General features: G+C 37.7%; 1 protein-coding gene across 3 annotated transcripts in view; it reads right to left on the minus strand.

The window, feature by feature from the left end:
• Window positions 1–2060: 2060 nt before the first annotated feature.
• Window positions 2061–26611, minus strand: part of DHX9 (DExH-box helicase 9) — a 52877-nt gene continuing 28326 nt past the window's right edge. For 2 of the 3 annotated variants that reach the window (XM_032862678.1, XM_032862679.1), the window contains 16 exons: window positions 21991–22132; window positions 21468–21550; window positions 18738–18894; window positions 16254–16354; window positions 14505–14718; window positions 14233–14327; window positions 13866–13939; window positions 12549–12701; window positions 9792–9952; window positions 8931–9042; window positions 8171–8332; window positions 7952–8079; window positions 6313–6542; window positions 5842–5957; window positions 4942–5142; window positions 2061–2761 (listed from right to left, as the gene is read on the minus strand). In XM_032862678.1, coding sequence (XP_032718569.1) covers window positions 2371–2761; window positions 4942–5142; window positions 5842–5957; window positions 6313–6542; window positions 7952–8079; window positions 8171–8332; window positions 8931–9042; window positions 9792–9952; window positions 12549–12701; window positions 13866–13939; window positions 14233–14327; window positions 14505–14718; window positions 16254–16354; window positions 18738–18894; window positions 21468–21550; window positions 21991–22132 — 2520 coding nt within the window. In that variant the 3' untranslated portion in view covers window positions 2061–2370. Of the gene's footprint in view, window positions 2762–4941; window positions 5143–5841; window positions 5958–6312; window positions 6543–7951; window positions 8080–8170; window positions 8333–8930; window positions 9043–9791; window positions 9953–12548; window positions 12702–13865; window positions 13940–14232; window positions 14328–14504; window positions 14719–16253; window positions 16355–18737; window positions 18895–21467; window positions 21551–21990; window positions 22133–26611 lie in introns of those variants that run through there. The other variant, XM_032862680.1, reaches the window with a different exon arrangement.

Raw genomic sequence — 26611 nt, forward strand, 5'->3', positions numbered from 1 at the left:
GAGGGGTGCAATCAGCTCTCATCTGGGAAACACTGTCCAGTCATCTTGCATCTGCTGCAACATCCCTTTAGCTGAATATTCTTTTCGTTCTAGGCAGATCACAGAGGAAGGTTTGAGAAAGGAACCGTAACACATTGGGTGAATCTTCAGATATTCATACGCCACAAAACACTCCATGTGGTCTTCTGCCCCATAAGTCTGATCATTCTCTTGAAGGAATGATTTCTGGATATGATGTTATAATGGACTGACAATTAAAATTGACTTAAATTGACTTCTACTTACAGTGATAACAGTCTATTTATTTTCCTTCCCACTCCCATGTAAACAAGTAGAACACCAAATGGCTTTTTAAAAATGATTTCTTAAAAAAACTATCTCCACACACAATACTATATACAGATCTTCATATGTATATGTTTGTGCATATGTAACTGAATCAGCTGCTTTCAGGAATCAAACAATGCAGGACTGTGATCATCAAATTAAGGGAAACAAATGAGATGAGCCCTAAGATCACCCAGGCTTTCTGTGAAGGTATTTTGATAATCATGGCATAGGAATAAAGAACGAAGCAGAGCACAAGCAGTCTCATGGAGCTGAAGAGACAGAGGCTGGCTGAGGGAGGATAGCTACGATTTATGGGGCAGAAGACAGAAAGGAGACCGTCACAAAGAGAAGAATTACAGAAATCTGCATAGGCACTTCCTTAGGTTTTTAGCCAAAGACTCGAAGATTATTAGAACTATGCCTAAGTTGTTCTTACAAGCTTTAGAGAATGTAATTTGACATCTCTCTCCACCATTTTGGTCATCTCGATTTCTCATTTCTAACTGAAGTCATTGGAGAAATGAGCACCAGTTAAGCGAGGCATTAATGAAATTTTACTTTCTGTGGTACAAGTTTCCACAACATGCATGAAAGGCGAAGAGAAAGCACGGTGCAGTGACCAAGCTGCTATGGCTGGTAAGGAGGGCTGGTAAGGACGACTGAGGCTGAAGCAGGAATCACTGGTTTAGGCCAGGAGTTTGGGGGGGGGGGGGCGGTGGCAGTGGTATTAGATCTGAATGGGAATGTTTACTCTGGCTGTCATATGGAGAAATGGATTGTAGACAGGAGGACTTCCAGCAGGGAGACCAGTTAAGAGGTTGCTGCATCACTGTACATCCAAGTTAATGAGAGCTGGAATAGAGCAGGTAGTTGGCTTACAAAAGCACAAATGGAAGGTGTTTTGGGATAGAACTAACTACATGTGGTAATTTACTAAGGCTCTGGCAATTAAGTAGCTGAAACTTCCATGATTAAAAAGCAAAACAAAACAAAACAAAAAAAACCCCCAAAACCACACACAGTTCAACATAAGATAGGGCAAAGGTTGAATTAGGTGGTTTTCTTCAGTCTGGAAAGGAAATCTCAGGTGGAGATATAGATCTGAGACTCTGTAAGCAGGCAGGAATAATCAGCTGATCAACATTATCTAAAGGACATATAAGATTTTGAAAAGGACTCTAATGCACAATATAACTTGCCCAAGATAATTCATATGTCCCAGAGCAGCTTTAAGATAGGAGTCCACATCTATTTAATCCAACACCTTTGTGACCTCTACTATACTGTGCTATATCTCAAATGAGAAACATGAAAATTTATTGAACTATAAAATGTTATACATGTATAAACCTCTCTACTAAAATAAACTTGATGCATTAGTGACACTTCACTTACCTTCATTCTTCAACTAAACATAACCTTAATTCAAGAATTTTGTGGGTTAATTTTTAGTTCTAATTAAAATTAATTTTCACACTGCAAACTAACTTAAAAAAGAGAATGCTTACATTGGTCTTAGATTTTTCAAAGACAAAGCTGGGAAAAAGTCAAAATGTTCAGCCCTAGATCAAGTTTTATTAAGGGGTAGAGGTCCATGTGAAATTGTGCACTGGCCAGTATTTACTGGAAGAACAATTCTATTTCGAGGCTATTTATTCTAAATACTACAAGTAACAGTATAACGTCAACAACATGACGTGTAACGTCAACAATGAACTACATGGCCAGTATTTGGTATAATACTTTTATTTTCTATTGTATTAAACTAAAGCCAAGAAAATATCAAGTTAATTTTAAAGGCATATCTTTACTCCTTAAAGAAAAAATACAAACTGTGGTAGTTTTAGAATCAGTGTATTTTACATAATATAAACAAAAGCACTAATGTATCTATATGCTTGGTTTCCTTAAACTATAATGAGCCACAAAATGGGTGGAAAATGGGTTTACTTACTGGCATCAAATAAACAACTTGGGAAAACAGGTAGCATGCATTTTTTTTTTTTAACTGTCTATGCATAGGCACTGACATAACAAGTTTTAATAGCCACCACCTCCCCCCCTTCCTTGTCCAAAATAACCACTCCCATAGCCCCCTCTAACACCCCCTCGCTGGAATCCCCCCGTTCCTCTGTAGCCTCCTCCACTCGACCCTCTGAAGTCTCCTCCGGAGCCACCTCTATAGCCACCGCCAACACCTCCTCTGTAGCCTCCGCCATAGCCTCCACGGTAGGAGTTGGAGCCACCAGCATAGCCGCTGCCACCGCCGCCGCCGCCGCCACCGCCGTAGCCTCCGCTACCAACATAGCCTCCAGCCCCTCCGTAGCCTCCTGTGCCATAGCCTCCACCCCCGTAACTAGAACCTCCCCGTCTATATCCACCTCCATTGTCGTAGCGAGCCATCTTGGGAGGACGTGGACCATCTCCATACCTAGGAAAAGTACAAAATCACCTCTTTAGCAAAAGATCCTTAATACAGCTCAACTGGTCATAAAATATAAACAATCATATTTGAAAATTTAATACATAAAGAAAATGAAGCCAGGTGCACAAATACACACTAAAATAAAATAAATCTGTTACTCCATAGTAGCTACACAATGCATCGACTGTAACCGTCTGTTTTTCTAAAGTTCTTTCTGGTTCTTTCTCAAAAATCTTCCATTTGGCAGTATGTCCTTACAACTTATGATGGAGGGTTTGCTTTCACTGAGCCTCAGCTACGCAGCATCCTACAAAAGCAGTAACATGTAAGGAAGAGGCTCTTGGGAGTTGGCAGTGTTATTTAATCTTTATCACCAAGTATTTGCCTACATTAACTCTGAAATACATTTTTTGAACAATGCCTGTGGTGGTTTGTTTACACATAAATGTTTCATGTGGCAAACACAGAAAATGAGGGGTAATGAAAAACTGCTTGGATCAAGATGTCTCACTTAACAACTCGAACTCAGCATACCCCAAACTGCTTATTCTTCCTATGCAGCTTTTCTTACAGAGACTAGCACTGTGTATTCAGCAGCTGTCCAAGTCAGAAATACAGCCGGGATCTGTCTTCACTCCTTCACTGCCCTGCTCCCCGCATTTCAATCCATCACCAGTTCTTCCTACTTCCTGCAAACTTGCCTAATCTACTCCTCCCCATTTCAATTCTCCCTAGTGTAACGCAAGCCACCATTATATTCTCGCATCCTAAACACCTTCCTGTATTTATGCCATCCTTTCTAGGTTCTGGACTTTGGTCCTTCACAGAGCAGATTACATGTGAGGCCTTCTGAACCACCATCCCTCCTGCCAAAAATAATCTCTCTCCTAAATGCATATGAGCACCACATTTGTATCTGCCTATGACATTATTATTTCTTTCTTTCTGAAGACGCCTCAGTAATTCTCCTACATTATTTAACCCACTGGAGCACCGAGGTAGAGCAGAGTAAGTAACAGCACTATTTCAGGAGCCACCACTGCCTTCGTTTGAATCCAGCCCCACCATTCACTAGCCATATGGCCTTGGGTCTTAACTTCAGTGCTAGTTTCCTTATTCAGATTAAAGCAGGCAAGGAGCTACCTACATCATAGACAGATCAAATATTAAAATGAGTTAATACCAGAAAAGCACTTAGCACAGTGCCTGGCACACAATGAATACTATGTGTATGATTAATAAAATTTAAAAAGTAAATCGTTTATAGCAAAATGGGACCCAGAATGTTTCATGAATTCTAGTTTTATATGTTAAAATTATTAACAGTTTACAACTGAAAGCAGTAAGTGATCCTTAAAAGGGAAATTAAAGAATATTTCTGGGTAATTAGAAAAATTTTAATATGTATATAAAAGACAGTGTTGTTAAATGCTTAAATTTGGGGCTGTGATCATGGTATTATAGCTATGTGCTTAAAAGACACAAGAAATATACCGATGTAAAATGTCATAACCTCTGCAACTTAGTCACAAATGATTAAGAAAAAGGAGGTATGAGTGTGCACACACATGTACGAAATGAAGTGTCACATAATGCTCACGATTAGTGAGTTTAAGTTATAGGACTATATGAGTGTTCACTGTTCTAGTCTTCTGTCTTCTCTGCAAGTATCAAATATTTCCAAATAAAGAATTGTGAGCAAAGAAAGATTAAAAATGTGGAAAAAAGTGAACCAAATAAAACATTCTAAGAATTAAAAGAAATTTTATTCATCTTTAAGACAGTCATATTCTTACACTTCCCTACTAAGATAAACCTTGAGGCTTTTCATTTGAAGAAGCAACAATTTAGCCCATCAACATTTTTTCATTAAAGATGGCAAAACAGAACTGTGGAAAGAGAACAGTCTAGGCTCTGTCACTTTCCTGTCATGTGACCCACCCTGGACTTTGTACTTTCAAGGTCCCTTTCAATCTCCAATATGCACTGATATACTATTAACAGAGATAAAAGTTAGTAACATCCTTTTTTCTCTGTGTTTTAACCAGAATTAAATTCCATATTCAGTGTTTGTCTAGAATTCTAACTTAAATAAACAAGTGCTCTATTAGCTGACTATGGGAATTTTAGGCCAGCAAAAGCCACTGTCCTCTGCTTGGTTCAAGGAGAAGTTACTGTGTACTCACCGTGTACTGCCAATCATGAGGTTGATACCAGCAGCTGAGGGCCTAGAGATCTGGCGGATCATATTTAGCATATGTTCATTTACAGGGTCCAATTGGCTGATGATATTAGGCTGTTTGGTTACTTCAACAACCAGAGCCTCCATGGCCGCCCGGAGAGCAGTGATGCAGGCGGCAGCCTCATGAGAGATTTGCAGTCTGATCCTAAAACAGAGAAAAACGATAAAGTACAAGAAAGGTACATACAGCAAAAGACTACTATCTCAATTTCACACACGGTAAGTGATGGAATAAATTGAACTTGTAAGTACTAATACTTTTAACTCCCCAGACTTAGGGAATCATAGGTACGAAGAATGGTAAGAGTCTTACACTAACTTCTTAAAACACACAGCTGGCTACTGGCATGTACTGTAAACCAGAAAGTCTATCAAGCAAAATACTGTTAGCAATACAGATCATTCAGCTTCCAATAAAAGAATGAAAGAAGAGACTCACTTTGCTGGAGTTTTCAGGAATACGACTTAGCCTACTGACGGGTCACTAAGATCTATTAATTTTTTGTCAGGTGGTTACTACAGGCTTACCAGTAGTCTCTAGCCAACATACAGAGTATATAAAGGAGGACCCAAGTTCCAGTTAAATTCCAATGCCCTAGGGTGGTATGCATGGGGGCAGATGTGGCTTCAATCCCTAATGCATGTTTCCACTAGTATGACTTACTACTGAGTTTGAACTAATGGATACACCATTCTCCAAGAAAAGACAATGTTATAAAGCATCTCATTTATGTCATGAAATTTTGTCATGTTTATCTCACAAATTAAGTTAGATTAACAGATGAACCCTATTAGACCTCAATTCTAAGAATGCAGTTTGGAGTTCACATCTGAAAATCCATACCAGTCATCTACGAGCACAATCTGCCCATCAGACTGGACTTTCTTGGAGGCAAAGAGAAGCAACTGCAGGGGAGTGACTAAGGTCATGCCTTTAGCAGAGATGGCTCGGGTTCGAATCTGTAGACGAAAAAGAGGCAAGAAGAAACAGATGACATTCCAGCTGCCAATCAATGGCCATATAATGATAATGAACTATGTTTCAAAAATGAAAACTCATGTTCCCACTGCACAATAAGTAATGACAATGTAGATTTTCAACGAAGTTTTTCCTTTTCGGTGGGTGGTAAGGGGCAGAGGGAAAGGGAGAGAATCTCAAGCTGGCTCCATGCTCAGCACAGAGACTGTAAAGGGGCCTTGAGATCATGACCTGAGCCAAAATCCAAAGTCAGATATTTAATGTACTGAGCCCATGCAGGTCCTTCAACATGAATTTTTCTAAACTGATCTTTTTTTTCCTTCTTCTTCTTCTTACCTTTTCACCAAATACAAAGAAGGGAGATGGGTACTTCATGTCTTGGCTGCTAAAAGGACAATTAACAGACGACTTGTGGATAAGGGCATTACGCCCTTCAGTGGTGAGAATCTTTCTTTTTTCCTTATGATAGCACACATTAGGGTATACACCAAAAGCCAGGAGAGAGATAACAACATCCAAATTATTATCTGGTCCAGTGTTAGTAAACACTTGCGTCAACAAGCAATCTGTAAGAGGAATGGCATAAAAATATCAGATTATCTGGCTAATCTTCATACTGCATTTAAACTAGTTAAGAGAATTAGGACAACTGACTCCTTCTCACCTCTTTTTTCGGATAACCTGCCTAATTTCCTGTCTTCTCAGAACTCTTGCACCCACATTAATTTCAAGGAGAAATTCTGCGGAGTCTCCACCACAAGAAGACTAAAATACTTGCATTCTCTTTTAGACTCAACCACAACACAAGCCTGGAGTGATTACTTAAAAGACAAAAAGGCACCCCAGATACCTACCCCAACCCCCCGTTAATCATCTACTTGCCGAGTGAGTTAACCAATAGGTGAACAAAGTATTACATCTGTTGTTCCTAAACAGCTGTTCTTTCTAGAGAAGATGGAGCGACAATCCAAGGGGAGCCCACTGGATGAGAGCGAATATTTTCACCCAGACTATGCTTTAGGAGTATTTCTCGTCATGATTTGGGAAGTATGACCATGACCACTAAGAGCATGGACATATTCTGTGCTGGACAAACCCGAGTTCTAATCTTACCACCTCCCAACTGAATGAACCTGCAATAGTAATTTAAACTTCTGTGTTAGTTTTCTCCTCTATGAACAAGGTAACAATACCTTTATCTCAGAATTATTGTGAGGATTCTATCATACAAAATATGCCCTTCCTTCTTCCTTGATTTTGATAAAAAACTACAAACTTGGTTTACAACAGAAGAAAACATTTTGTCTGTTAAGTTATTTAGATCATATCCTTTTAAAATTTGCCATCTTGCCCAACTATACTCTATCTCTCAACTACATAGCTCTTTCTGGTTATGTGCTGAAATTCCCAATTTTAGGAATTTTAATCTAGTTGGAGAACAAAAGTTCAATAGCTCAACTAATATAAGAAATAAACAGCTAGATTACGGTCTCTTCATCACATTATCCAAGCCATCTTACTTCCCGGCACACTAAAACCTTACTTAAAGGCACTTAAAATTTAACATGGTAAATTTCATGTCTAAACATGAACATGTGGGCAGAATGATCAATCACTTCACAAACCACTATTTGAGGTTATTCAACAAACTGCTTATTCTACAACTGCTAAAAGCTACACCTGTTCTTCGTAAGATAAAAGAGACTAAAAACAAAAAAACAAAAACCCAAATGTGTCAAGGTAGCACAATTCTTAAAACATCTATTAATCATCTGTATAGCAGATTACAATTTGAGCATCACAACCTTTTGCTTCCTTTTCAATCTTTTTTAAAAAGAATGAATAAATGTGAAAATCTGATTATCTCAGAAAAAGCACAGGGTCTGAAGTCTGAAGCTAAAATATCCTGCACTGCCAAGTACATGTGCTGCGTAAATGTCACTTCAGATAAATCTTTACAATGTGAGAGTCCTACCTTCTGGAAATCCAGAATTAATCAGAATCTCTTTGAGCTGAACTTTGGCTTCCCAGGTCATTCTCAGCGTAGCCATATTGAGTCTTTTGTGCTCACAAAAGCGTATCTCTGCTTCTTCTCCACCCATTCTAAAATAGATTAATAAACAGTCATTCTCTAATACATTAAAAACTCGAGACAGTTCTCACATCTTACAACTTTCTTCTTTCAAACCCATACCTAGCATCATCCCAAGCTTGGAAGACTGATAAAAGGGCCACATGATCAGAAAATCTGTTTCCGGCAAAATTTCGATGAATATAACCCAGTCGCTTTCCTTCACTAATGAAAGGCTCTGGAAAGCAGGTGGCGGCAGAGATGGTACAGACAGCATCTCCCACACTGAAACAGACAAGAAAATTCAGTCCTTTCAGACTCTTGTTCCAGCAGTCCACGAGCAATACTGTCACCGTGGGCCAGAGTCTTCACTGGCTATGATACCACTTTATTAGCACAGAGACGGGCTTAACAAAGAACTTTTACAGCTGCACTCTTCAGAGGCGGAAAGGGAAAAAATAAATAAGGAGCTTTGATATTAACGGATGTATATTTAGCATAAATTATGACCAAGTATTTTATTTTCCTTTCCTTATTCTCTTTCCCATCTTCTCAAATCTCTAATCTTCAAAATTTCCTGATAAAATATACCTGTTTTCCTAGCGTTATTTTTCTTTCAAAGACAACTACTTATGCTCCTGAGACTAACTGCAATTCTGTCGAGAAACTTGTGCTTTCCCCACAACAAGCTAGACCCAGCTGTCCATTTACTGGAACCATGCATTCTTCCCATTTCATTCTTTCCTTAGTATCTGAAGTATGCCACTTCTATACCTAAGAATTTAATTTTTTCTTCTGAGCCCATCCTGTTTTTATGGGGAGGGGAATAAGATTCTCAAATTGTTCTACCATTTAAGTATCAGCAATAATACAAAGCACTTACTAGAAAATACATCCCATTATCATCATTTTGCCAAAACGAGGCTCAATGGGGAGTTTAGCCAGGATTCGTCCCAGAGGAGTCAACTCATCATTGGCATCTAATGCATCAAGTTCTGTGGGGAGATATTTCTTTGTGAGCAGAAATAGTAACAAACACCCCTTTTAACTGAGGTAAAGATGAAACACTTTTTTTACAGGTTGAGCTTTCATTATCTGTGAAACCAACTGCCAGCACCAAGCCCATAGCCAACGATTCTCCTCACTCAAAAACACAACAAAACCAAATTCTGGAGCACCTGATAGGAAGCAAGTACTAGAATTAGGCCCTGTAGATTGTAAACTGAATAGTCCATGCAAACTCTATACATACAAAAACTAAAGTAACAGCATAAGTACATATCTAAGTCTGATATCATCTACTGATAATTTTAAGAGAGAAATGAAATCTGGACAGTAAAAGTCCAAAGTTCACACAGCAGATAAGTACTAGATTCAAAATTCAAAATCAGATTCCCCCAGACAATGCTCTTAGTTTTTCCCATGATACTATACCACTTCTACGACATGATTAGAAAACACAAACAGATGTTTTTACAGATAAAGATAAAATACTGTATCATGATTAACTCATGTTCTGATCGTTAAATATTGGTTAATAAATGACATTTTTTACCAAAAGAAGACCTGTCTCAGCCCTTTCTTACCTCATTTTATAAAACTGACCACATCAAGTATGTAAGGCAACACTGGAAGACTTAACCACAGCCTGCTGCTTGTATCCTGACTCATCAGTTACATGCTAGTTGCCAGGACAAGACAAATGGCACAATTAACAAGTTGTTAGGTCTGTATTTGTAGGTACCTCTAAGAGTGTGCTCTGCTTCAATCACAGCATCCAAAGGCGGAGGTTCAATCGCCTTGGCCAGGAACTGTCCAATTCCTCCCAGACGCAAAAGTTTTATGCTCAAAGCAATTTCATGTAATGGTGTTCGGAACATCTCAGGTGTCATGTGGGTTTCGAGCCTAAGTGAAATAAAGCATAAAATAACCATCCACTCTTGTATATACACATCTGTTTAATGAAATTTTTGCAGAGATAATCAGGTTTATAGAGCTGTCCTTCCCTCATCCTTTTACAATTATCAAAGAATATTTTGTATTTACTATAAAGACTCTTTAGACAAGACCCTCTTAATTGCATGAGCAGTGGTTTATGATTTTACAATTATAGCTTGATGGTATTTTCATCTGAGGGTGAAGCAAAATGAAAAATTATCCCAAATCCTTTCTGTTATTACCCATACCTATTAATTTCTTCGGGTCTTGCCTGCTGACAAACATGGGTTAAAAACAGTAGCTAGATACAGCAGAGGGGACAGGGTGAGGAGACAGGCAAAAATGAGTGAAGGGGAGGGGGAGATACAGACTTTTAATTATGGAATGAATAAGTCACAAGAATGAAAGTTACATAGAGAATATAGTCAATGGTACTGTCAAAGCGCTATGTGGTAACAGATGGTAGTAGCTACACTGGTGAGAAGCACAGATTAAGGTATAGAGTTGTTGAATCACTATTTTGTACACCTGAAACTAATGTAACATCAGGTGTCAACTATACTCAAAAACAAACACCTCCCCCACCCTCCCACCCCAACAAATGGTAGTAAGACTTTCTGTAGAGATTTGGGCCAATACTAACATTCCCACAATCACCTTCCTGTCCTGGTTCATAAAATCTAGTGCTACCAGAAAGGATTTCACAGATCTAACCCTTAAAAATTTTAATAATAAAAGTTTGTATTACAAATTAATATTAACAATGATAATAGGTAACATTTACTGGGAGCTTACCACATGCCAAGTATTGTTCTCAGTATTTTACAATATTAACTCCTTTAGTTCTCAAACAAATCCTGTGTTTGGCATTATGCTATCTTTCATTTTCAACTGAAGGAGCACAGAAAGTTCAATAACTTAATCTCATTTTACAAAATGGGGAAACAGAGATCTAAAGAGTGTAAATATTTAGGTTATGTGATCGAATAGGTACAAACGGTATTAAAATCCAGGACTCTACATTTTGCTGGGGGGTGGGGGGAGGTGGGGTGGTGGTGCTTAAAATCATAACCCTCAGGATTGAGACCTGAGCCGAGATCAAGAGTCGGATGCTTAACTGACTGAGCTACACAGTCACCCCTTCGTGCCTATGTTCTAAATTTCTTAATTCAGACTTATTGGCTATACACTATTCGTGATGAAGATTCATGGGACCCATTTAGAGATGATTCCAACACCACTGGCAAGACTTAAGTCAGCTTAAATAAGGTTTACATAAATGCAGATAGCATTATCTGTTCCTCATCCTATAGAGAAAAGAACAAAAATCCTTCATTATAGGTCTATTCATGCCATTACTAATTAGTAGATGGCTTTCACTCTATTTTGGTTAAAAAAAAAATCCTTATCTCTATAAATTACAGATGTAAGATGCATAGTTATGTGTTTCTGGATATCTACATGTGTGCGTTAGCTTTGACCAATTGACCAAAATATAGAGTTAGGGGTTTTATACATGTGTGTGTTTATCACAGTGAAGTGTTGTGCGACAGACTTAATTTAGGTGACCAGATGTATATAATGCACTGCAGAAAAACCAAGGAAACGTTGATTTGCTTTTGTACTGGTAAGTTAGGGCTCTCTGATAATTGTAAATGTCAGTTTATTTGAGCATCAGAAGTTAGCTCAGGAGACTGGCTGCAACATTTGGGAGACCTACTTTTTAAAGGTTAGATTGTTCCCTGAACTAAAGAAACAAGTACTGTACTCTAACAAAGTCCCAAACACAAACATTTCCCAACAGGCACACAGTAGAAATGGAACTGGACAAGGTATTAACAGACTTGGATTTCAGTCCTGGAAAAGTCAGCTAAGTGCCTTAAGTTTTAGTTTCCTTATCCAAGTAATGCCCTCTATTTCTCAGGCATAGGAGGAGGATCCTCTGAGACAGTGATGTGTTAACACTGGGTGGGGGGGATTTCTGTAAATATAAAAGTATTTTTTAAATGTATTTTTCAATAAGTTAACCATTCCATAAGTATCAGTAATCCTAAAGTGACATAAGTGGAACTAAAATAATGTCCACATAGCCTCCCTTTAAGAGATCAGTAATAATCAGAAAATCAGTAGCAACCATGCCATCATTGACAATTTCACTCTTGCCACAATCTTTTAAAAAAAAAAAAGATTTTATTTATTTACTTGAGAGAGGGAGAGAGAGAATGAGAGAGTGTGAGAGTTAGAGCATGAGAGGAGAGGTCAGTGGGAGAAGCAGACTCCCTGCTGAGCAGGGAGCCTGATGTGGGACTTGATCCCGGGGACTCCAGGATCATGACCTGAGCCGACGACGGCAGTTGCTTAACCAACTAAGCCATCCAGGCGCCCCTCACTCTTGCCACAATCTTGTTATTTAAGCCAAGTTATCTATCCTCCAATATGTGTAACTGGAGACACTGATGTGCTCTGAGTTTAAGTTCATAGCAGGATGGGGGCAGCAGGGAATGTACTCTATGAAGGGGTGAAAAAACAAATCTGCAGTCTTTATTCAAGAATTGGGTCTTACCTCTCAAAACGAGCTCGGCTACACAGGTGAAAGCAGAATCCAGGCCGCACACGGCCAGCTCGTCCTTTCCGCTGCTCAAGGTTTGTTTTGGAGGCCCATACTGTAGCATAGTTGGTCATATTGTTGTGAGCAGTGAAGAGCTTCACTTTCTGCCTAAATAGGAAACAGTGGCTAATTCTAAGACTCACATGTACCACCAGTACATAACTATCGTATTTCCGCTAAGGGATAGATGCTTTCCAGGTAGCTGTGCAGACATAAAGCCTGTGAACAGCAGCACCAGGAAGAATCTGACCACACCCTCTTGAGTTGTCAACCTTCTAAGAGGCAGTAACAACACATCTGTGCCACTTACCAGCCGATGGTCTTGGCCAGGTTACTAACCTTTCTGTGCCCCATTTTCCTCATCTGAAAATGGCTGTAATACTCTTACTGACTTCATAGAGTTTTTATTTATAAACATTAAGTGAATTAATGAATGAAAAGCATTCAAACAGGATTTGGCACATACATAAGAGTAAAGAGTAATTATTCAACCCAAGTCTATCCCAAAGAGTATAACTTCCAGGCTATCTACGATCTAAAAGTTGATGACCTCACCGAGTAGTGCCCTCACAGTCCTGCCAAACCCCTAAGCAATCTCACAGTCCTTCAACGTTCCACACGGGCAGCTGGCACTACGACTGGAGCTGGCGCAGGGGAGCTGCGTGCTAGTCACCACTCCCTGCAACGGGCACTGGCAGATCTTTCTCAATTGCCAGGGAGGTGGAGGGACTATATAGAGAAGACATGGGACACAAGCTAGCCAGATATGACAAAGCTTTGCCTTTCCTGTCCTGGGTATCAGTTACCATGTAATTGTGGACTTTATCTGTACACAATGCATCCTCGTGTATTTCCCAGGCTCATTATATACCAAATATGAACTCTTTTAATTCTTAAGTAAATGTCCCATAGGTAGGTATTTGTTGTAAGATAAATATTGTTCATCTTCATAAACTAAATAGTATGAGTTACTGTATGGCTGTGATCAACAGAAACACCTAATGAGAAATGAGCAAATATTAGCAGACAAGAGTAGTGGGAAACTCAGAAGTTACAAGGGTCAAGCCTTGTCAACTTTCTACCATGACTTGTGATAAATCAACATCAAGAATTACTAATTAGCCTGTAACCCAGTATATACAATACACAATAATTTAGAGAACACAGGACTTCAAAAAAAAAAGGTGATTTTGATTCTGTTACCTGATACTAAATACTACATGGAACATTCTTAAGATTTATTCTAGGCAAATAGGTTCCTTGGAAACTTACTTGCAGGAGTCAATGACATAAACAACATCATTTATGGTAATGCTAGTCTCAGCAATATTTGTGGACAAGATAACCTGTGAAGAAGTATCAAGAAAAATTACATTTCAGAAAATATTTTCCTGTTATGCACTTAAAATAAGGATTTGCTTATGTAACAAGTGACAAGAGAATTCCAGGAGTCTTAAAAAAATCACTCACCACCCAACTAATGAAAAACTTACTAAGCTCAGGAAGAGAAGACGCCTTCTTTCCCTTCTCAATTTAGGTGGACTGCAATTTGGGGGGGGGGGGGGTCATTCCCTGAAGGCTGTAATATTTAAGATCTATGTAACTTCCAACCCCGTGAGTGTAAATGCTTACTACTTACCTTGGTTACTCCAGCTGGTACAGGATCAAATACTTTGCGCTGTTCCTCTCGAGGAATCTGAGAATGCAGAGGTAGAATCTGATACCGATGGCTCCCTATAACAATAAGGAAAGGTTAAAGTCTAAAAATAGTCTGTTTTAAAACTGCTCTATACTATGTATATTGTTATCCAAATACGGGCACAATACTACATTTTGTTTTCACATGATGGCAAAGCACAAGCAAAAATATTCATTTTTCAGTCAAATATGTGAGAATTTAAAGACGCATACCAAAATGTGGATTCATCTCCAAATGCTTCTGCATAGTATAAATTAAATTCCAGCCAGGCAGAAAAACCAACACAGCTCCAGGAACATTAAGGGTCTCAATGTACTTAAGAAGAGCTTCAATGAGTTCAAAAGGGGTTTCTTTTTCATTCAACTGAGCCATGCTCATCTTTGTTTCTGGACCATATTCATCACCACAGATGAGGTTGCAATTTGCCTGCAGAAAACAGGGAGATGTATTTTGAATTGTCTTAATGACTACAGGTCACAAGTTGTCTCTTAAATTTGTCCTTAACATTCAAATAACACCTAATGTCCTTATTAATTCTAGCTGATTAGTCGTATCTGACATACAGAAGAAATTTAATTTCTAAAAATGTAGAACCTACTACATACTGAGATACTTAATTTTCCTCATGACCAATATTTCCCACAGGCAATATCTAAAATTCAAGCACAAACTCTTAAATTTGACTCTGAAACTTCTAATGGCTCCTTCCACCAAGTATATTTCTTTCTTAAGACTTTACCCCACTGGTCTCTCAAAAATATTCTCCTCACTAGTTTATGAACTGCTCCTATGGTCCCATGCATCAATTACCATGATTACTTTACCTATACACAACACCTCCCTGTGTAATTCCCAGACTCATCTTATACCAAATATGAAGTCCTTTAACTCTTAAATAAGTGTCCTGCTGGCAGCTCATCTGATCATCTATTTCTAAAATGATGTGGTCTGTATTTTCTAAAAAGTCTGCCTTAGAATCAGTGCTAAACCAAGCCTTTAGTAAGAAGAAAGTTGTTATTACAACTGGTCTTTTTTCTGCCTGATAAACTTTCTAGTTGCTATTCATTTATATCCTCTTATCTTCTGATTAAAAATATTCCAGCTTATTTCCTATCAAATCCTGCATTGCTGTTTTACAGTATTTATTCTGTTCAAAGTTTTAGATATAAGATGCATTTTTACATTATCATTGGTCCAAATCTCAAAGTGTCACTTTTTTTTCCTCTTTCTTCTTAGGAAATCCCTCCTAACTCCCTGCTTTAATACCCTCCATCTCATAGTCATCACACAAAGGCTCTCTAATCTAGGAGGATAGCTGCTGCTTTGAAAACTTTATTGTACATATGGATCACATGGAGATTTTGGTCAAATGTACATTCTGATCTTAGTAGATCTGGGATGGGGCACAAGATTTTGCCTTTCTACCAGCTTGCCAGATATTGTGATCCATGGAAAACAAACCCTTGCAAAATGGGACTTATTTCTAACCACATATGGCCTTTGAACATCTTACTTTTTCCTCCTTTTTCTTTTAACCTTTATCCAGAAATTACTTAACTTGTGGTATGAAAAGAGCTTATCACTGAACACAGAATCCTTTGGAGTAAAATACATCAACTACTTTAAAAACAGACTTCATAGTTACTTTAAAAATTTTTTTTTATTTTTTAAAGATTTTATGTATTTATTTGGCAGAAAGAGAGATCACAAGTAGGCAGAGAGGCAGAGACAGGAAGGAAAACAGACTCCCTGCTGAGCAGAGAGCCCGATAAGGGGCTTGATCCCAGGACCCTGAGATCATGACCTGAGCTGAAGGCAGAGGATTAACCCACTGAGCCACCCAGGCGCCCCTAAAAAATTTTTCTATAAAGCTAATTCATTACATGTTTTTACTAAAATCATTCTGTTCACGACAATAACAATTTGTCCCTAATGAAAACTTTCCATGAAGATTCACTTACATCATCATCCTCACCACCATCATCTTCCTTATCCTTCTTCTTCTTGTCCTTTGGTGGAGGAATAAAGTGGGTCATCTGAATACAGTCTTCCAAGAAATATTCTGCCAAGACAATCCAGTCAGGTGAGTACTGTCAACATTCAGAATGGAGAGGTCTTCAAAACTCATTTTCTAATTCGTAACTCAAAATGACCTTAATAACCTATCTGATTCTTCATAACTAGCAAGGAATTCCAGTGATAATAATTAACCCCTTTTTTCCAAACTCAGTGTCCCAATCTCTTGAGCCTTGAAGGAAGGTGAAGTATCTCTCCTACATGTTCCCACCAAGCAAGACAGGACACCCTCAATATACAATACTCAATCAAACATTTGTGGAATGCCCACAGGGCACATGTACTGTGCTATACCCTCCCACGAGGAAAGAAAGATTGTGAAGACAGTAATATACCACAGTCCACCCTTCCTCCATCCAGGATGTACACATAAAATGGGTTCCCTTTAGTTACAACTCTTACATCAGGAAAGCTGGAGTATCTGCTGATTAATTATATTCCTGGGGTTCTAAGCTAGGCCCAGAAATGTCTCATCATCTATAGTTCTAATGATTTATAACAATTCCCCTCTATATGCTGAGTCCCAAAGTGCTACTCTTCACATTGTTATCAAGGGTACATACAACCAGTACGACTCATCACTGATGATGCTAAACTTGTTCACCTGAAGTGGTGTTTGTCAAGTTCCTCCGAGTTACTACAAACAGTACATAGAAGAGTATACATGTATACTCCAAGTCACTGTGAAGTTACTGTTGTTTCTCCCTTTCCATACTCCACAGAAGCACAAGACACTCAAGTGACAGGGAGGTAAGCCTTACTTTTTTAAGGTAAGAGGGAGAGTATCTCTCTAAATTTTTTTGGAATTATTCCATATGAGAGATGTGGTTTTTTTTTTTTAAAGATTTTATTTATTTATTTGACAGACAGAGATCACAAGTAAGCAGAGGGGCAGGCAGAGAGAGAGAGGAGGAAACAGGCTCCCTGCTGAGCAGAGAGCCCGATGCGGGACTTGATCCCAGGACCCTGGGATCATGACCTGAGCCAAAGGCAGAGGCTTTAACCCAATGAGCCACCCAGGTGCCCCAATATGTGTCTTTATTACCCATTTATTTATTCAACCATCATATGGATTCATGGATATTTATTTTATCCTTAGGGTTATAATCCATACTATGTTACTTCATTTATTTTTGTTCAAATTATTCCAGCTCTTTCAGGTTGGCTCCTGTGTCCCTCTGTCTACATCACTGTGGTCGGCAGACACAGCTAGAAAATATATGCAAGCATACTCACCCATGTATCCATACGTATTTGTAATTATTTCTGTATCTATTCACTTGTAACATGACTTCTTACTGATGTTTCCAGAAGTAATCATATACTACATGGATCATTCAAGCCTTCCCTCCTACTTAGCTATCATCTCTCACTCCAATAATAAACCTGGCTCCACCGTCTGCCATCCACTTAATTATTTTTTCAATCTCAATACACATGTAAACAGTTTTACAACTGTCAACCCGTACCCTCACAGGATACAACTGCACTGGCTTTCGTTACAGAGCTCCCCCTAGTTCTGAATTTCAAAAAACAGTATCCTGACATAGCCATTTATCATTTCATACCCACACAGCAAATTTTTTAGCTTATTCTCATGCCCTCAATTTATGGTAGAATTCACTTTTTTAACCAAACTATTAAATGACTATCCTAAAAAATGATGATAAAATATTCTGAAGTAAAGGTGTGGGGTAACTGGGTGGCTCAGTCAGTTAAACATCCTATGTGTGGTTTCAGTTCAGGTCACGATCTCCAGGGAGATCAAGCCCCTTATCCTCAGGCTTCTCAGGCTCCGCACTCGGCAGGGAGTCTGCTGCTCGCCCTCTCCCCCACCTGCTCCCCCTGCTCTAGTTGGCCCACGGGTTCCCGCACACTCGTGATCTCTAAAATGTATAAATAAATCTAAAAAGGGGGAAAAAATGAAAGTAAAGGAGCTCTTACCTATCAGAAATACTTGATCCTGACGCACTCACCTTAATGTCATTTTAACATATGCCTGCTTTGGCTCTACGAAAGATTCTCTTGTAATATGACTCTGGCTGCTTAAACTTTTTAATAGTATTTCCCGTAAACATCTACAGGCCATAATGATTTACTATAAAGTTATCTTTGCTATAAGGAAAAGGCAGGAAACTTACTGGATATGGCAACTCCCCAAGTAATGATGAAACCTGTTCCTGCTCTTCATATGGTACTCACTGCTGCTTAAGTAAAAGCCCAAGAATGCTATGAGGCATTTGATATTCTACCTTGGCCTATATTTTAAATGTCTTTTCAACTACTACCCCAATTTCCAAGATTAAGAAAATCCCAAGTCCAATGCATAAAAGATGTTCACCCTCCCACCCCACCTCCAAACTATTTACCTTGAACTGGGTAAGTCCTCCCATAAACTTCAATGATGGGGCAATTGAAGAAATACTCGCAGAACATACTGGTGTCAATAGTAGCAGACATGAGAACAATGCGAACTTCAGGATAAGCCTGAACCACATCACGCAACACTACCAAAAGGAAGTCGGTCTATTAAAAAACACAAATGAAAAAAAAAAAAAAACTGCATAAGTTCATGCTAGTAAAAGACTAGACCAAGAGTTTGCTTGTGTTATGCAGAAATCAATGAAACTCAGTTTCTTTGGTGGCTTGCAGAAGTGTAAGGTAAAGGGTTACTGTGGGATTCAGTAGTATTTTTAAGAACAGTTGCAGTCTAATACCTGCAATTTAATAGGGATTAAAAATGAGTGCTATTTAGGTAGGAGAAGGAGAGGAATAAAAAATTAATGAGAGCAAAGAATTCATCTCAAAATTCCCAGTGAAATTTATATTTGTAGTCATACAAATTTTAACTAGGGAAGAGGGAAAGCCAGATGAACCAAAACTCCGTTATCGATCCACCTGAAAAGCTAATCTTAAAAATATTGGAATGTTCTTATTTGGTTCAAACAAAATAATGGCCAAAACAGTTACAACTTGATAAGATAAAATACCCATCTACCTACCAAACAACACGAAAGCTGTAACTCCGACTTGTAACTTTTCTTGGCTGTGTGGCCCTCCTGCCCTTCATTGTCTTTCTCAACTAGAGAAAACCATCCTGAATCATCTTAGTCCTTTTCATATACCTTTCCTCTCTCATCTACACAGGTACCTATACTCTATATCTATTTCTATTGGACAGTGCTGTCTAGATGTTTACTTCTATTTTTTCTTCCTTTCATATACCTTCCCTCTCTCATCTATACAAGTGTATATACAATATATATAGTATATAAATATATATTTATATTGGACAATACTATCAAGATGTTTACTTCTATTTTTTACTTTTGATGTTTAAAACTGCTTTGGCATTTAAGTCCTTAGTTTATCTAGAACTGATTTTTGTATCTGGATAGGAGGCAAGGTCCAACTGCAACTATTTCCTTATGGTGACCATTTGTTTCCGGCTCAATTTGTGGAAGAACCCACTCCCCTTTACCAGTGATCCAACATGCCATCACTCCTATTACCAACGCTGCATTCAACACACCATCTGTTCCCACAATGTTTCCACATTCTGAATAATTCAGTGCTCAACCCATGTACTGTCTCAATGATTACAACCTTCAATCCCTGCACCATCTCAATTACTATAGCGTTGAATTAAGTCCTGGTATCTGTGAAGCCAAGACAATCCATTCTCTCGTCTCCAGAAATCCTCATTATTTCGGGCCATAAATCTTCCCTGTAAGTATTCATAATCAGCCTATTAAATTCTATGAAAAATCCTGATGGGAATTTGATTAGAACTGCATTCAAACTGGATCAACTTGGGGAGAAGTGGTATCTATAGGGTTGATTTATTCTTAAGTATTCGACCTTCTGACTATTGCAATATTATCTTTTGAGTTGTTTTCTAGCCGTTTTTAAATAATACATAAAACATAATGGACTTTTGTAATTAACCTTTTCATCCAGCCACACTGTTCAATATTCCTATTCCCTATTATTTATAATAATTGGTCTCTAAGTTGGATAGGATAAGGTTCATATGAAAGAATATAAAAAGTTTCTAAAAGGCATTTTTTCATTTTTCACTGTGAACGGCACATTTACATATACCTGACAGACTTTGAAGGAAAGCTGACCAAAATCACTCATTATTTTTAGGAAAATTATAATTATGATCCATGATGTTTCCAGTAAGATTCGGGATAAACTCTAAGAACACTTGCATGTTGCCATGCTAGTGAAGATAATACTGAAACATTTCATTTTAAGTTAATCAGAAAGAACTAGTTTTCAAGAGATTTTGAATGACAAAAAAATTTTACCTCATTGAAAAATTAAATTTCAGATTTTAAAAACTATCTAATAAACCAAATTTTCTTACTCATTTTAGCTCAACCATAAAAGTCAAAGTATAGCTATACAAATATTATACATATATATAGCTATACAAGTTATTTTCTAAAGAGAAGGTCCTCTAATCAGTGTTTTGAGCAATAGCAGCTTGGTAACAGTCTCAATGACGTACTGCCTATTCAGGGATACCTTTGGATGTGTAAAATACTGGCATAAAAACAAATCATTGCTTTACGCTACCAACCTTTAAACTACACAATTATATAGTAATTGTATACAAATTTTGCCAAAGACCAAAAAAGGGAAGGGTTATGAATTCTAGTTTTTTCCTAATTTGGCATGATTATCATTAACATCTGAAAAGATCAGAGCTTCAAACATCCAGAAAGATATTACTAATTATGCTGAATTTAAAACTTAAAAAATGTTTCTCAGATTAATCTCCAGTTCAAAGAAAAATGATTAAAATTCTATCAATGATTCAGTCATAAACAGTCCAACAGCTGTATTATGCTACCTCTTACTAATCATTGCAACGATATTCAACAAGAGGACTTTTAGAATTCTGTGCATTTAACTAAGACAAAAAGGTTTATTTACCTTGCTAAAAACAGGTATCCAATATCTTGGTGACTAAAGCTCCTGATTTTGATAGAAGATATAAAAAGCGGGAAAAGGGAAGACATTCTACTTTGATTTTTTAATTCAGAATATTAACATTAGTACTTTACAGTAACTCTCAAATTACTTACATTTATGTCTCTTTCATGTATTTCATCTACAATTACATGACTGATTCCTCGAATGCCTGCTTCTAATTTTCTTAGGAGCACACCTGGAAAAGGAAATGAACGGAACAACTGGAGATGAGTGTCTATGTTGACTGAAGTAGGGAGGTATAAAAATGTGTAACAAAACAAACATGTAGACAATCAACTACGTTTCAGTTAATATAACCCCAGCATCATTTTAGGGAAGAAATAATAATCTGTATATTTAAATTATTAAAAGGTAACTGTGTTCTAAAACACATCTGTCCAACAAAAAGAGTATTAGAAAACATAACTCTGGTAACATAAGCATATTTTATCTTCTCTAAGCTATAAAAACCAGTGGTAACATAATGTTCTCCATTTAGAGAAAAAGTGCCACAAGTTCTACTGAAACAAAAATTCTCAGACTGGCTCCTAGCCCCTCTGCATTGTTACCAAGGTTCTTCATAAATAATACAATATAAACTCCAAGTCAAAGACCAAAAAAAAACAAATTACTTACCGACAGTACAAAACATTATACTGGCATGAGGACGGGGAAGGACTGACTCAAATCGAACACTATAGCCACAGCTTTTTCCAGGCTCTTCTCCTCTCTCATAGGCAACCCGCTCAGCCACAGAAACTGCACTTATTCTCCTGGGCTGAGACAAGAAAGAAAAAAGTGACTCAAAGGTGCAAAATTACAGAGATACTTGCTTATTAGGGTTATTGAATTACTATAGTAAATCTGTCCCACTGTCAGCTCAGCAATCAACACAAAGAATAATAGTAATGATCATTTTTAACAAGCTCTGAAATTTTTTACAATCATAACAAAAAAAATTACCAGTCTATAGTAGACTCTTAAAAATGCTGTTTTTCATATTGTATATAAAAACAATTCTCAAGTTTTTATAGAAAATATTTTGACCATTGGCCCAAATCTTAATATTCAGAGTAATTGTCCAGTAGGGAAGGTAACAGGGCACATATCGAAGTTCTTGTAACTGTCTATCAAAGTGAAGGTACATGTTTAAAAAAATTATTTATCTGAGCTGTATAAGTATTAGGAAGGTAAATAAGCTCCTTCTTTGCCATATCTACTATGGTCACCTTTCATTTAATCATTTTATTAACTCAAAAAGGAACTATTCATTGCATATTTGCATCAGGTGCCACAGACAGTGCTAGAGACAGAAAACTAAATGAAATCACTCTTGTTCTTGACGAGCTTATATGGCAAGGAAAACCAGGTGTGAATTACTGTTTCAAGCAATAAATATGCCGAGCCCAAGGGGAATGTTGTTAAGTGTTAGACCTTAATTTTTCTGAAAATAAAATTTTCTGAAGTATTCCATCTTCTTATAGGTACACAAAACAATATTTACTTGGTCCATACTATGACTATTACTATACCCTGAAGGTATAGATATGGAGGTACATGCAGATTTATAAAGACTGAATGCTTCTAAGCTGCCTTGCATTTGATTTTGTCAAGAAGTTCTTGATGACAGGTTGTACTTTAGTTCCTTGCTCGAGAAAACTTTTTCTGAGTTTCATATATAAATACCACTATGATATCATCCCAGCTTATGACATGACTATTTAGGAAATCAGAGACAAATAACCACCTTAAAAAAGAGTACAAAACAAAACCTCAGTAACTTCACTAAAGCTGTTATTTTTTTCAAATCAATATAAAACATGATTTATTAATTTTTATATCCCTAATTTAAGGTCCTGTAGGGTATGGGGCTAGCAGCAAATATAGCTAAGTATACAATCACCTAGTTTTTATATGTATCTTGTCCACAAAGGTAAGGGATTAAAAGATGTCCTCCTGAACACATGGTGTTGAGTTTTCCCGAGGTTATACTCTGGTTTATGTGCCTTGACTTGCTGAGCTATGCTAGCTTTTACTGACCACTACTGACCTATACTCTGCACCTCACTGTGAATAAGTGTTACATGAAGAACTGAGCTCTGGATTTAGCCCTCAAGAGAAGAGTTCAACTACATTCTTACATCAGGAAATGTAAAAATGATATTCCACTAAACGTACAAAATACAGCATTTTCTGGGACTTTTTAAGAAGTTCACTGCTTTCTACGAACAGATAAATTCTTTAAAAAAATTTTTTTTATTTGAGAGAAGCAGACGCCAGCTGAACAGGGAGCCCAATGCAGGGCTATGACTTGAGCTGAAGGCAGAATTTCAACAGACTGAACCACCCAGGCATACTAAACAATAAATTCCTGACACCACTCCTACCTCCTTGCTCTATTTTTGTCTTTCCTAAAGTTTTCAACATTCCTACTAAGTAGCTGGCTTCTAGATGAATTTCAAATCTGAGATTATCTGACTCTTAGGAGGTATATTCATATGCTCTTGGGTACATGGGGATTGCTTTTACCTCCTTAGGGCTATTTTCAGGTCTACAATCTTTATACAGTTTCCAGCCTCCTAAAATGACTGCGGACAGCAGATGATATATTCCCTAAGCAGTACCTATTATAGTTCTTAACTATATATGGCCCCCAAACACAACTGTCTTAAGAGACTCAAGAAAGTCACCCATGATAGAGGTTACAAATTAACATAGAAGGTTTAAAACAACCATCTTCAGAAGTACTATGGGCCACATTTTCTTCAATAGACACACAAATCAATATTAAGATGACTACTCTTTCAAACACCCAAAGAAACAAATAACCTCACAATCTTCTTCCCATATTTCTGTATGCTTCTGACTTCCCAGGTTCCAGTATCCTCAATAGCCCTGACTTTAAAACAAACAAAATCCCATTTGAACTACACACTGAAGATGTACAACAGAATACTATGCACCCATTAAAAGAAATGAAATCTTGCCATTTGCAACAATGTTCATGGAACTAGAGGGTATTACACTGAGCGAAATAGATCAATCAGAGAAAGACAATTATCGTTATGATTTCTCTGATAAGAGGAATTTGAGAGGCAGGATGGGGGGTTTGGGAGTTAGAGAAGGAAAAAATGAAACAAGATGGGATCAGGAGGGAGACAAACCATAAGAGACTCTCAATCTCACAAACAAACTGAGGGTTGCTGGGGGGTGGGGGGGTAGGGAGAGGGTGGTTGGGTTATGGACACTGTGGAGGGTATGTGCTGAGTGCTGTGAAATGTGTAAGCCTGATATTCACAAAACTGTACCCCTGTAACATATATTAATAAAAATAACTAAAAAAAAAAACCCTACATACTGAAGAAAAACATCTTTTATTCAAAAATAATTAGATGGGATTTTTCCTGAGGTGAGTAGAGCAAAGTGCATAAAAGTTAAAATATGTATACCATCTGACCCAGTAATTCCATGTTTACAAATTCCAACAAAATAATCAAATGAGTATATAAAGATGTATGTTCAAGTGTGTTCATCTCCGCATATGTAATACCAAGATATTAGAATCAACCTTAAAAAAGCTCCATCATTTAATAACATGCATAAAATGGAAAATTATTAAGTTATTATAGAATTATATTGTTGCTCTACCACAGTATACTGTTACACAAAGAGGAAAGATTAAGATGGTATACATACAGTATACATCAAGTCTGAAAGGATAAAGATCTAAGAAAAAATGTTTACTTCTGGATGATGAGATCTTGACTTGGCTTTGCTTTTAAAATTTACTCTATTTTCTAATTATCCCCCAGTGGGCACACATTACTTTTAGTTAGAAAAAAGCAGTTAAAAATAATCTTCAAATTTTCATAATCCTTGGCTCATTACAAATATTCACAGGATAGGCACGTTGTGTGGGAGAACACTGCTCAACATAGAAGATTACTGATGAATGTTTAAACATTTCTGACTGTATGCCACTTGATAGCCTACGAAGAAGGTGCTCTACTTATCCCTTGAATTATTTATCCCCTTTCTCTTGCTGTGCTTCAGTAACTGTTTTACATACTGTCCCACAGTGAATAAATACAAGGCAAGGTTCACCGGCAAAACATCTTTTACCTATACCTGCAGATCTACCTTTCCACATACGGCTTCACTATTCCTCTCTTTATTTATAGAGTATAGTGATAAGTGATCCAGTGTAAGTGATAAAGTTAGGAGTCATGGTTTAAGCCATTCTGTTTTTTTTTTTTTTTTAAGATTTTATTTATTTATTTGACAGAGAGATCGATCTCAAGTAGGCAGAGAGGCAGGTGGGGGATGGGGGGGGCAGGTCCCCTGCAGAGCCAAGAACCCAATGTGGGGCTCAATCCCAGGACCCTGAGACCAGACCTGAGCCCAAGGCAGAGGCTTAACCCACTGAGACACCCAGGCGCCCCTAAGCCATTCTGTTTTATGTATTATGGACTAGAAGGCCATAATAACTCTTAGCTTGTGCTCTATGACGGGAGATACCACATACAAACCAGGCACAGAAAAACCTAGGTAACGTCTTCATGTGTTTCCTATAAATGGCTAAGTGGGAGAAAAAAAAGATACAACAGTGATATTGCTACAAAAATTACTAATGTTATCTAAGATTGACTTAACAGAATACTATGTATTTTTTAACTTTTTTTTAAGGATTTTATGTATATGAGCAGGGGAGGGGGAGAACGTGCACAAGTGGGAGCGGGAGGGCAGAGGGAAAGGGAGAAGCAGACTCCCCACTTGGCAGAGACCCCAGGATCATGACTGAGCCGAAGGCAGACACTTAACCAACTAGCTGCCCGGGTGCCCTTCAAGTACTTTGTATTATTAAAAAAAATTTAAGAATATTAAAAACTATATTCTACAATGACCAATCAATATGCTCAGGCCCATCTTTTATATTCCAGGTGGGATGTCAACGCATTCAAACGTGGTTAACTGAATCTTAGACCCTATCTTCAGGGCTGAACTACAGATGTTTGTAAGACAAAGGAAACAGTACATACTTTTAAGGACATCAAGGGAAAAAGGTATCAGACTGGTTTTGGGACAAGCACTAAGACAAAGATTCATTATGACAGTTCAAAGTCATTCGTCCAAAATCAGAAAGCAAGCTACATTCCCACACCAATGAAAATTTTCAAGCATATGTGACCACCTATTATGAACATTCTACCCAGAGAAAAAAGATGGAATAATTCTCTGAAGTATCTTTCAATTTCAT

The sequence above is a fragment of the Lontra canadensis genome, unplaced genomic scaffold (genome assembly GCF_010015895.1).
Source record: "Lontra canadensis isolate GAN:19392208 unplaced genomic scaffold, GSC_riverotter_1.0 scaffold24, whole genome shotgun sequence".
NCBI lineage: Eukaryota > Metazoa > Chordata > Mammalia > Carnivora > Mustelidae > Lontra > Lontra canadensis.